The sequence below is a fragment of the Dysidea avara genome, chromosome 1 (genome assembly GCF_963678975.1).
Source record: "Dysidea avara chromosome 1, odDysAvar1.4, whole genome shotgun sequence".
NCBI lineage: Eukaryota > Metazoa > Porifera > Demospongiae > Dictyoceratida > Dysideidae > Dysidea > Dysidea avara.
Window position 1 is genome coordinate 38,948,650 of NC_089272.1, and position 12,044 is coordinate 38,960,693.

The 12,044-nt window shown below is 35.2% G+C and overlaps 1 protein-coding gene across 1 annotated transcript; it reads left to right on the forward strand.

Moving 5' to 3' along the window:
• On the forward strand, positions 1 to 4,035 carry LOC136246620 (NLR family CARD domain-containing protein 3-like). Its single transcript, XM_066038146.1, has 8 exons — positions 1 to 18; positions 634 to 1,413; positions 1,475 to 1,667; positions 2,302 to 2,716; positions 2,947 to 2,998; positions 3,069 to 3,425; positions 3,731 to 3,925; positions 4,006 to 4,035. Exons 1-8 carry the CDS (start codon positions 1 to 3, stop codon positions 4,033 to 4,035), a joined length of 2,040 nt encoding a protein of 679 aa, XP_065894218.1.
• The last annotated feature ends 8,009 nt before the right edge of the window (positions 4,036 to 12,044 follow it).

The window sequence follows — 12,044 nt, forward strand, 5'->3', positions numbered from 1 at the left end:
ATGATTGATCGGCAAAAGGTAGGAATATTCACTTTAATGCCTTGCAAGTTCGAGATGTTTGAATTACAGATCACGTGTTTGATCACGTTTATGCTTTGATTTTCGCAAGAAACCTGAAAAACACGGTATGTGGGCAGTAGGTTGATATATTGAGTCACGTGATCTCATACGCACGTGATCTCGTATACACGTGATCTCATATGCATGTGACCTAATTGCTCCTAGCTAGAGATTGTGCAAGAACATTACAATAGCGATTATATCAATATCTACAACCATGCAAGTTTAGTGTACAGGTGAAGATAAGCTGCTGCTTTTTAAACAAGTCACTACAAGTTGTTGCACTGGCTAATAATATGAAGACCACAGGAATTATAGAAGCACTCAGCGATTTATCAAAATTAGTATTTTTAATAATTATTGTACTGAGGAAGCAAGCGATGCTATAGCATTAGCAATCTCAAGTAATTTAATTTAATACCCATATTATTTGTTTGTGAAAACAATCTTCGAGCAGGTGTAGCAAAAATTTTAAATGCATTAAATTGTGTATCAATTAAAGAACTGAACTTTCGAGATAGCAACATTTCTGAAAGTGCTGCTTCAGAGTTTGCTGTTACTATTTCTAATCAGCGTTGTTTGGAAGAATTAGTTTTAGATTATAACCACTTGTGTACAAAATTCCTAACACTTGCAAGATCACTGCATAGCATAAACACATTAAAACTACTTAATCTTAACAACACTTCCCTCACTGAAGAAGCTGCTGATGCCATTGCTCTGGCAATATCAAGTAATCATGGATTAGAACAACTATACCTTGGGAACAACAAACTTCGTGCTGGAGGAATCAAGATAGCAAGAGCTTTAAAAAGTATATCAACACTGCAAATATTGGATCTTAATGATAATCACATGCCCGTAGAAGTGGCTCTAGAATTAGCATCTGCTATTGCACGTAATTCTTCCCTAAAGCAATTAAGGGAAGAACTATGGCTTGACAATTATTTGTTAATATCAAATAATACTGCGCTTGAAGAACTATGGCTTGGCAATAGCAGGTTTAAAGCTGGAATACTAAAAGTTTTAAAGGCATTAGAAGTAGTACCAAAGCTCAGAGCATTAGACATTGAGGCTAATCATACACCAGGAGAAGTATGCGATGGACTAGCAAATTTTATGCAGTGTAACAGTAGTACAGATTTACATACTTTGTTCTTGGAGGGTAATGATTTACATTTAACTGGAGCTACACTTGTTGAAGCTTTGTGCCTCTTGACTAATTTGAAAGCAATAGATTTGAATGGTAATAATATTACAGGAGAAATGGCTGATAAACTAGCAGTTGCTATACCCAATATGACTTCACTACAACAACTATGGTTAAAAAACAATAACTTGGAGACTGATAAGGTAATAACAATTGCTCAATCACTGAGCAATTTAACAACAATAAAACAACTTAGCCTTACAGGTATATAATCAAATCACAGGAGAAGCAGCAGATGCCATACTGTCAGTCATTCACAGTAATAGTAAACTAGAGAAGCTTTATCTTTGTGATAATGGTCTTCAAGCAGGTGCACTGGCAATTGTTAAGTGGCTCCAAAGTGTATCTACTTTGAAGGCATTGAACCTGGACAATAACAGTATACCGGACAGATATGGTGATTGTGGAATTAGCCACCTTTATTTCCAGCATGCATTTAGTTGAAATAGATTTTTATTTATTATTATTTTTTATTTATTAATGCTTTACCTGGTCCTACAGCCTGCTCAAAGACATTAGCTACATAAGTTTTGCCTTTAACTATTTAAAACTATCTGGAAAATTCATCTTACAGGCCTTGAGTAACATGAACACCCTTTCTTTGTTATGTTTAAACAATTGTGACTGAATTTTGGAAAATCACCCATATGGGCGCACGTGAAATAATTCGAATTTGCATGTTTACTGAGTTGATAATAAGAGCAGGGCACAGTTTTGAAAATATTTCAAGAATTTTCTTGTAATTTAAGGTATCGAGAATGGCTTCAAACCACCAACAAGTAGATTTGTGCTATAAAGTTTTTGATTTGCTCATTAAATATTTTAGGTGTCAAATGTGCCCATATGGGTGATTTTCCAAAATTCGGCCACAATTGTTTTCTGACAAATGAAGTTGGCGGCTGCCGTTATCAATAATTTTTCTTTAATTTCTAGAAACAAATGAAGCAGTATCAACTTGCCAATCATTAAAACATTTATCTACATTGAAAGTTTAAACATCAGTAGTAACAGAATTACTGAAACTGTTGCAGAAGATCTAGCATCAGTAGTGATGAGCAACAACAGATTAAGCACATTGACTCTTAGTGGATGTAAACTTAAGAACAAAACTGTCAAAATATTAAGAGCTCTTCAAGTTGTATCATCAATTACTGTTTTATTCCTTGGTTATATGGACATGTCTGATGGTGTGGTAACTGATTTAGTACTGGCTATTAATAATAACCCTCTTCTCAAGAATCTATGGTTGTGCAGCAATAAGCTTTCTAGCAGTTTGGTTGAAATAATGCATACCTGCAAAAGAAGTGCTAAATATTTAATTACACTAAATGTAGAATGGAATTCTGTTGATCCATCCACAATTACTAATCTAGTACAAACGATTGGTACCATTAATACTCTTGAAGCACTTTTTGTTGGAGGTCTAACTGTGACTATTGATGAAAAGTATATATATCTTTATAACTTATTATTGTATTTAGAAAAACTATGTTCCCATCCTAACATGCAGATATAACTTCAGTTGCAGAATGTAGAGTAGTAGAGATTTTAAACTGTGAACTTCAAAGGCACAAAATATCTAGCAGTATTAAAGCAAACTATGATGTGGATTATCTGCTATTTAATTATACTGACGCAGTAGTTGTTGGTGAACTTTATGATTCATACTTTACAAGCAAATGTGATTTCCTCTCAAGTTACAAAAAGGCTAAGATGAAGTTATCACAGGTTGATGCTGCTACAATTATTTATTCACTACTGGTTATTTCAAAGCTAAAAAGTTTTTGATTTGGAACAGAGTAATATTGATGAAGTTGCTGCATTTGAACTGGCTGCTCTTATAGGATGCAGCAGTTCTCTGGAGCAGTTGTGGCTTGGAGGTAATCAACTAAGTACTGTTGGTGCCATCTTTATTTTAAACTCACTGGTGAATGTGTCAACACTGAAAGTACTTGATCTGAGTTATAACAATATAGGCTGTCAATCAGCTGATAGTGTAGCAGCTGTTATTCAGTGTAATCCAATGTTACAATACCTGGGCCTGGATGGTAATGACTTGATGGACACAGGAGTTGTGACCATTTGCCATACACTGAAATGTATCACAAAGTTGAGAGTATTAAGTTTGAGTAGCAATGGTATTACTGATGATGCAGTAGAAGCAATTACTTTAAATTTTTGTAATTTCTAGTAATAATTGTTTGGAAGATTTGTTACTTGGCAATAACAAATTGAAATATGAAGGAATATGTAAAATTGTCCATTCTCTTAAGAACCTATGCTGATTAAGAAAACTTGACTTGTATCATAACAAATTTTCTAAACAGGTTGCAGATGAATTTGGCAGTCATCCTATCTAATTTTTACACTCTTCAAGAACTCTATCTAAGTGACAACATGTTGAAAGCTGAAGGAGCGATAAAGATCTTTGAATCATTAAAACACAAATCCAAACTTCAGGTGTTAACACTTAGTAATAATAACATTACTGATGAAGCAATTGATGAATTGTGTTTAGTATTAGCACAAAATCCTAGACTACAAGTTCTGTTACTTGGTGGAAACAAGTTACAAACAGATGGAGTAGTAAGAATTGCACAAGTTGTTAAGTGTGAGAACACAGTAATGCGTCTGTTGGCTTTGTGTAATAATGATGTCAGTGAACAAGGAAAAGAACAAGCTAAAATCATGTTTTCAGATAACACATTGATTTATGTTTATACATTATATAACAGCACAGACGTATATTTTTTGGTTTACTGTAGTTGCATGCATTTTCCCAACAGAAGTCTCTAATTTCCCATGCAAATGTTATTGGTGATGGTTCTTGCTGTGTATTCATACCTATTCAATTGTACACATATTATACTAATGAATCGATAAAGTTAATTGCAAGAATATTTTGGCATTATTGTTAATTATGCCGGTAACATTTAATCTATAGTAGTGGCATTAATTTGTCTATGATTGATTATACAGTGAATGAAGTCATTATAATTTGCTCAGGGAAAAGCTTCAGTTTAAAAATTCCTCAAGTATTGTAAGCTTATCACCGTCAGGTCATAAAAATTAATATGTAGGGTTTGGGATCTATCAGAGGTGAACTGTGTATGTACAAGGTGGTCTTATTGAAGAGGTGGCTGCTAAGTGCAGTGTAAATTTTACATACCAACATATGCCCACCCGTTTTCCTCCATTGTATGCTAACATACTTCTCTGGTTGCTGCATTTACTGTAAATAAGCACTTAGATCATTTCACTCAAACTTTAAACTATATAGTACTATTGTAATTACAATAATACAGCTACTGTACAATTGTACATGTTTTTTTTCCGTATGTTTACTAAATTGTTAGATACACATGTCTTATAAATCATTGTAGCTTATTATTATCTTATAGGCTTTTCCCAAGATTATAGTTACATTAGTAGACCATGCACAAGTAGTTACGTTGTTTGTAATTTTCTAGGCGTAAGTCTATTATGTCATCATAATTTTGGCAAAATATAGGTAGCTAGACAAAAATAATTATAATGTTGGCATAAATCCGGCATAAAATTAGCCGTTATTTCAAGTGCAACAAAGCATAAAATTCTCCAAGCTTTTAACTTGCCTTAGTTGCCCACCCACACAATTTTTCTTATTGTATGCCATGCAAAAGCTACCGGTACATGCAGAGTTTTTCATGTTGTAAGAATGCCTTGCTCATTACTGGCTATTACTTTTCATACTTTAATTATTCTTGTTATATATGCATGTTTGCAGTGTCTCTGAACACACTTAAGTCTTTGTAAACTTCTGTCATTAAAAATGTAAGTTTGTCTTCCTCCAGAAAATAATGACTACAGGCAAAAATTCTAGACTAGATACATTTTGATGAAAATATAAAGGTCACAGCATAAAGGTTTGAGTTCAAATTTGAATTTCAAAGGGTGAATGTAACCTCCAGAAGGAGATATTCACACTGTGATTTTAACACTTGGTTTCCCACCAATAGTTTTTTCCGTACATTTTTTGACTTTGTGATAGCTAATATTTATTTTTTAGATGAATGGAAACAGGTTTTAATAATAACATACATTTTTATTGGATCGGTAACCTCTAAGCAAACTTTAGAAATAATAATTTCCTTATAAGGATCTAATATAACAAGGCATTGATATATATTCTTATATATTCCTGCGTCTACATCATGATAGTATTTCCTTTGTAAAACCATTATACAATCATCTTTTGCCCTGACATTTTTTCTGCTTGTGCCTAAATTGTGTAGCTACCCAGCAAACTCCTAAAAGTTGTAAATAAACAAAGTGAATCTATTGCAATAAAATCTTACACATTTATTTATCCATTTTGAAACTTTAATTACATCATACTTCTAATTAGATTATGCAATCACCATCCCATTTACACCACTAGTGCATAATTATGTAGAGAAGTGCTGCTAAAAATTTGGTGATGATACCTGCTACTATACAAGAGTTATAAGATTATAAAGCAAGGAGTGTAATTGCTTGGTTAAAGGAATTTGTAATATTTGGGAAACCAAGGGCTAAATTATATACTAAAAGATGAAACCTCCATTAACTAGCCACTAGGGACCTAGCTACATAGAAGGACCACTGAAGCTAGAGCTGTACAATACTACCTGGTATCATGATATATTATACCAATTGCAAGTGTCAATATTTTACTCCATGCAAGATTATAGCATAACAGGTATCGATTTTGCAATATAACTAGATAGTTGATGATGTTGGGTCACATTTCAATTAAAACTTTTCACAGGATCCTGTTAATATGATACATAGTTTGCATCTCCATGTACTAAATTATGAAAAGGCCAAATTTTATGTGCACATTAGCTAGAGTATCAATACCTAAAATATAATCATGACACCCTAAGTATGGTATCGTGATACCCTAAGTATGGTATCATGATACCCTAAGTATGGTATAGTGATACCCTAAGTATAGTAAGTATGGTATCATGATCGTGATACCCTAAGTATGGTATCGTGATACCCTAAGTATGGTATCGCGATACCCTAAGTATGGTATCATGATACCCTAAGTATGGTATCATGATACGCTAAGTATGGTATCGTGATACCCTAAGTATGGTATCCTGATACCCTAAGTATGGTATCGTGATACTCTAAGTATGGTAGCATACTAAAGGTGGTATCACACGGCTCTTATAGACTACTGAAACCCTATGTAGCAGAAACATGTTACTACCACTCTGTTGAATGCAGTAAAAAAAATCCCAAACCAGTTGGTAACTTGATCCACAAACAGCTTGCAGTATAGGCAATGATTTCTTAGCTCTGCATTCATCCTGTACTTAAATATCATGACTTCCTAAAGGTTGAGTCAGTATCCCACTATAGGGACCTGCGACCAGCATATTATAATCTATGTTGCAGCTTTTCCTTTTGTACAATTTATTTTCATTATGGAAAGCTTGTTAATTTTGTGGTTGGAAATTTCTGTGGTAAATTGGTAATTGTAAAGCATCTCCTTGTAATTTGGAATTTAAGGCGATAGCGTACTTATGTCAATTATATTATGTTGGTAAAAAAACCTTATCACACATGTACACCTGTATGTACTTTTAAATGCAACATACAAGAATGCAGTGTGTTACATTTTCTAAAGCCATTAAAATAGGCAAATGTGGAGCTTGATCAAGCAAGGGCACACTGAGCTCCCAGATGCTGTAGCTAGCTCTGTTAATGTGGATGCCTAAATTTTAATTTACTAGAATTAACATTTAAGTTGCAAAAGGAAGTATTTCAACCCAATTAACGAGTTTATAGTTACAACTGAAGGCTATGTATTCATCTAAAAGAATTTGTTCTCAGAATAGCATTTCAAAAGCATTGATGTTATGTGATATGTGCATGGTACATAAAGTTCTAGATTTTTAAAATTTTAACTTTTAAGCAGTATGGTAGAATATTCGGCACAATGATGAGATAGCAGTGACAGTGTACAGGTCAAGAAGAAGAGGTTTTAACTTCAGAATATTATGTACATACTGGTCTTTGTTCCTTATAGTTTAGAAGAGCTTTACTGCTGAATATTATTGGAGTACATGTTACTGTACATGTTCTATTATATATAGTTTTTGACATTTTAGTGGTTGTACGTACAAAATATAAGTAATTTTTACCCCCTCTTGTTGATTCCTATGAAATACCTTCTGACTCTAGATCTTTCCATCTTTTCATTTCCCATGATGCAATTGCACCTGTACCATAAAGCTTCCATCAGCTCTCTAGCTAGCTAACAGTGACGCACATAGTAAAATTTTGGAGGGGTGCTTCAGCACTCCACGCACCCCCCCTTCCTACATCTGCCCTGGCCCCTTGGCAAGTCTGTCTTCAAAATTGTAGGAGAGCTTGCAATTGGCTAAAACTAAGTTGCTGTTTCGAAGTTTTGTATGCAGATTCATTACAGAGCTAGCTAGTTACAGGTAGATTTATGTATCTGATTTTAAAATGATTGTTCAATATATTCAAATTATTCTGAAATTCAGTGGCCTAAAACTATTGTTTACAACTAGCCAAGCTACTGTAGCTATCTGCAGAGTTTGGGAATACTAGCTAAATATAAATGCAACTATGCCCCATCCCCCATCTCAGATTAGGGCTTGTGTAGCTACACACTTCCAATGGAGGAGACTTGAAGGCTGAAGCACAACTAGGTGTGTCTTGGAGACATACTGTACTGGAAATTACGAAAGATAACTGTGACAAGAATGAAGAATGATTGAAACCTGGAAGTAATTTAAGGAAATAATGAACTGAAAGAAACAAAATTTTTAAAAGGAACTTACTATAGCTACAGTAGTTACAGGGTTTGAAAGGTTAATTTTAATAATGGACTAAAAGTTTTTAAAAAAGTATGTGCAGATAGCCATTTCAAGGCAACTTTTAATTAAATGGTGGAGAAATTTGTATTATATGTACCTTCACATGTGCACATAAATATATTTAGCTACCACTGTTGCAAGCTTATTTTTAAAAGGAGGTTCACGTAAAAAAATTATAACACAGCAAGCAAATAGAAAGGTACACTGCCATGATTAGGCATATACATGCAGCATGCAGTATCAGTGTATATGGGAGCTGCTGTTGACAGTGGCCACCATATTGAATGTAAAAACTATAAACTAATTATATAAACAATGAGTATTCTGTTAACAAGTAAAGCTCCAATACAGTTCTATTCCATATCAATGCTTATTTTTCTACTGTTTTCTGAGCCAATAAATAAACAATTGTCAATTCATGTGCATAGTTTCAGGATACTGTAGTTTATACTGCCAACATAAAAAAAGGCTACCTGTAAGTTTTGATATATACTTGTAATTTGTACCACATAGCTAGCTACTCTTTTTGAAATTTGCACAGTAGACTAGCTAGCTAATCAATTACATCATTGCTCATTGTTGCGAACTTCATTGAGATGCAAATTACTTTACAAACTTATTTCAACTGGAAGGTTGCCCGCCTAGGGTAGTGGATGGCTGGTGTTGGAGTTCTGGTGTTGTAAGAAACCGTACATCTTACAACACCAGAATTCCATCATATTTTTTGAGAATTCTAATCGAACCCGGTTATCTCAAACTCAGAAGTATGCTAGACATCAAGGTAATGTAGTATGGAACAATCTACCCTCTAGGTTGAAGGAACCAATGTCTTTTACAAACTTTTATGATGCCACCAATACTTATTTTTTTGTCTTTTGAATGATTTTTGTAATTGTTGTATATAATTTACGTACATGTGTGTTGTATTGTTTTTTTGTATGTGTATTATTGTTCTGTCATTGTGTATGTTTGGATTGTACTGTGTGTATTTTGCTTGTACGTATATGTTTAATATGTATGTGCTTGTATGTATGTCCCTCCAATGAGGAAGAGTGGCTGTGCTGATCATTGAGAGGTTAAACTTATCAACCAACCAATCAATCAATCAATCAATCATGGCTACCTAATTAAGATTGCGTCATTTTTTCTGTAAAAAAATTCAGGGAATCCCTCAGTGAAAAATTGTAGCTAGCTACCATTATAACCATACTCTTTTCTGCCAAATTAAACTAATCACTCCAATAGCTACAGTAATTAAACTGAGACCGGCAATCTGTCTTGAGCATATTTTGCTGGTGCGCATGCCTAGCGGGTTAGCTACTCGTAATTCCTCAACTTGAAAATTGATCCCCGATCAATTCAAAAGCGCCTCAAAGCATATTTATGATGCGCACGTGACGGTAAGGGTGTGTCCTTTTCTCAACGCTTTTAATTCCGGCTTCTGTTGCCTTTCGTGATCTGATTTGGTTGTAACGAGTAGACTGCCACTGATTGGCAACAAGTAGATATTGTGAGGTACTAGTATTGTCTGTGTTGCCATTGATGTAATATCGTTCACCAACCGCGCTAAGTTCTTTGTCCGGCGGTGCTCCTTAGTATTACCTGGTAATAATTTCGTATGTACTGTATGTTCCGTGTGCCAATAATCACCTTGAAGGGCCTAATTAAGCCCTGTATTAAAAGTGTCCCGACAACTACTTGACGTGACACTACTTTCCTTTTGGGATTTAACGGCTCTCAACCTGTGTAGCCTTTGCCAGGAGTGAGATTCAGCAAAGTTCTGCCATCCATCACGTGCAACCTGATGGAGAGAACAAGCACAACATACACAAAATGTGCCCTTAGGCTAATAATATGTAGCTGTGCACCTATGCCTTCTATCTATCCACCTGTTTATGGTTTATGCAGGCTTAGTTACTATTAATTGTATCTGTACACCATCTGCTATGCCACACACTAGAATTAGTTGGACACACTGACACATCCATTGAATTCTGGTAGTGCACTTTTATCCTTTGAAGGCACTGGAATGTCACTATGTTTTATGTTCAGTCACACGTAGATCGTGTTCTCTATTTTCATCTTGCGGTGTATCCATGGCATCACGTGATCATTTTATGACACATGGTCCAGCACAACTGAAATAACACTTGTAGATGCCAGGCAGTCGAAACATTCTGTTACTCTTTTAACATCTCACTCTGTTGCCCCAGCCATGTTTTAATCCATTGCTCTGATCCATAGATTATTAATCCCACACACAAATGTCTGATCCAGTGCCATTTCCTCCAGGAATCACGTGAGAATGATCCTGTGACATAAACTGTGTACAACTACATCAAAGATTTACAGACTTTTTTGGTTCTAATACTGAACATTTTGTGGGAGTTAAGCTGCATTGCTTGTAGACGTGAGATTCAATACTTTGGACGTGTGAGCGTGAGATTGCACCTCAAATCGTGAGAATCACACCGGAGGCGTGACAGTTGAGAGGTATGAATTAATTGCAGGCTAGTCTCGCGTGGCCAGACCACTTTTTTTTCCTTTTTAATGGAAAAAAAGGGTTTGGTCCGATTCAAATACCCGCACTTGTTCTCAAAATCCTGGTTGTGGCCGGGATTAATTCTATGCGCACGTCTTAATGCATTCTCGAAGTATGCTTGAATGGACGTTAAGTCTGCCATTGACTGGGTAATTGAAAAGATAGGATTCCGATCATTCAGTGACGAACAGGCAAGTTACGATTTTGTAATGTTTGTATTGATTGTAGTAAGCGCGCATAGAATTAATCCCGGCCGCAACCAGGATTTTGAGAACAAGTGTGGGTATTCAAACCGGACCAGACCCTTTTATTTCCCGACCAAATGAAAAAGAAAAAAAGTGGTCTGGCCACGCGAGACTAATTGCAGGCCAGGGTGGGAGGTCATATATTGAAGACAATGATGGAAATCATAGCAACAGAAACTGTAAAGGTAATAACTAAAAGCCATTAGTTATATTCAGCAAGGCCAGGGTACCGCAATAGTCCTGTAGTAGAGATTTTCAACCTATCAAATTTTCACGTATATTTTTGCTAATCAAATTGCATACCTTCAGCAAAAGCCACTGTTATAGTGTGTCATAGCCAAAGCTTCGTCAAATACATGAAATAAAATTCCCCATAGGAAGACCATACAAAAATAATTGTACACAGAATTCTATGAGAGTTTACGGCACCACTTATAGTCAAAAGTTGTCGAGTTTTCTGCAAGTGTCTGTGGCCGGTGAAGCTGATGAAATCACCCTGGGAAAAGTATATGCTAATTTCAAATTTACTATCCGTTTTTTTAGTGACAAGACATTTTCCGGTGGTTCACGACGACAATACACCTTGTAAAAAGGTGTACCACCATCTAGGACTGTTTAGAATCCTGCGTAACAACCACTCTGGAATTCAAGGCATCCATCAGTATCAATCCAAGTGTAGTTCAAAAGTGAGCAGTGTGTTGTGTTGGGCAAAATTGCTTTATAGCATACAAGGTTATGGATAACTTCTGAGAAAAAAAGTGTTTGGCATGTAATACAAACCTTGTAAGGCTTCACAGCCACCTGTTGAGATATACTGATGTACCTATTGCTGTTATTGTCTATTTGTTGTGGCTGCAATGACTGTAGTTTTGGTTAAAGACAGTATATTATTGCTCTCGATTGTGTATTGCTGTCATAACTATATAATAATTACCATCCTCCATACTTTTGTGTGGCAAATAAAGGAAAGTGGTATCCAAAAAATGCAACCTTACAATAATATTGAATGTTACTGATTGTACAAGTACACAAAAAATTTGGAATTTTCAACTAGAGTAGGGACCATAGCACATCAATAAAAAGTACTTAAACAAGCTGGAGTAGTG

What these genes read in the sequence shown, in the direction of transcription:
- LOC136246620 (XM_066038146.1), top strand. An exon ending in CAGTATACCGGACAGATATG is followed by an intron (nt 1,668 to 2,301) that starts GTGATTGTGGAA and finishes AAACTGTTGCAG; the next exon opens with AAGATCTAGCATCAGTAGTG. An exon ending in CTAAGATGAAGTTATCACAG is followed by an intron (nt 2,999 to 3,068) that starts GTTGATGCTGCT and finishes GATTTGGAACAG; the next exon opens with AGTAATATTGATGAAGTTGC.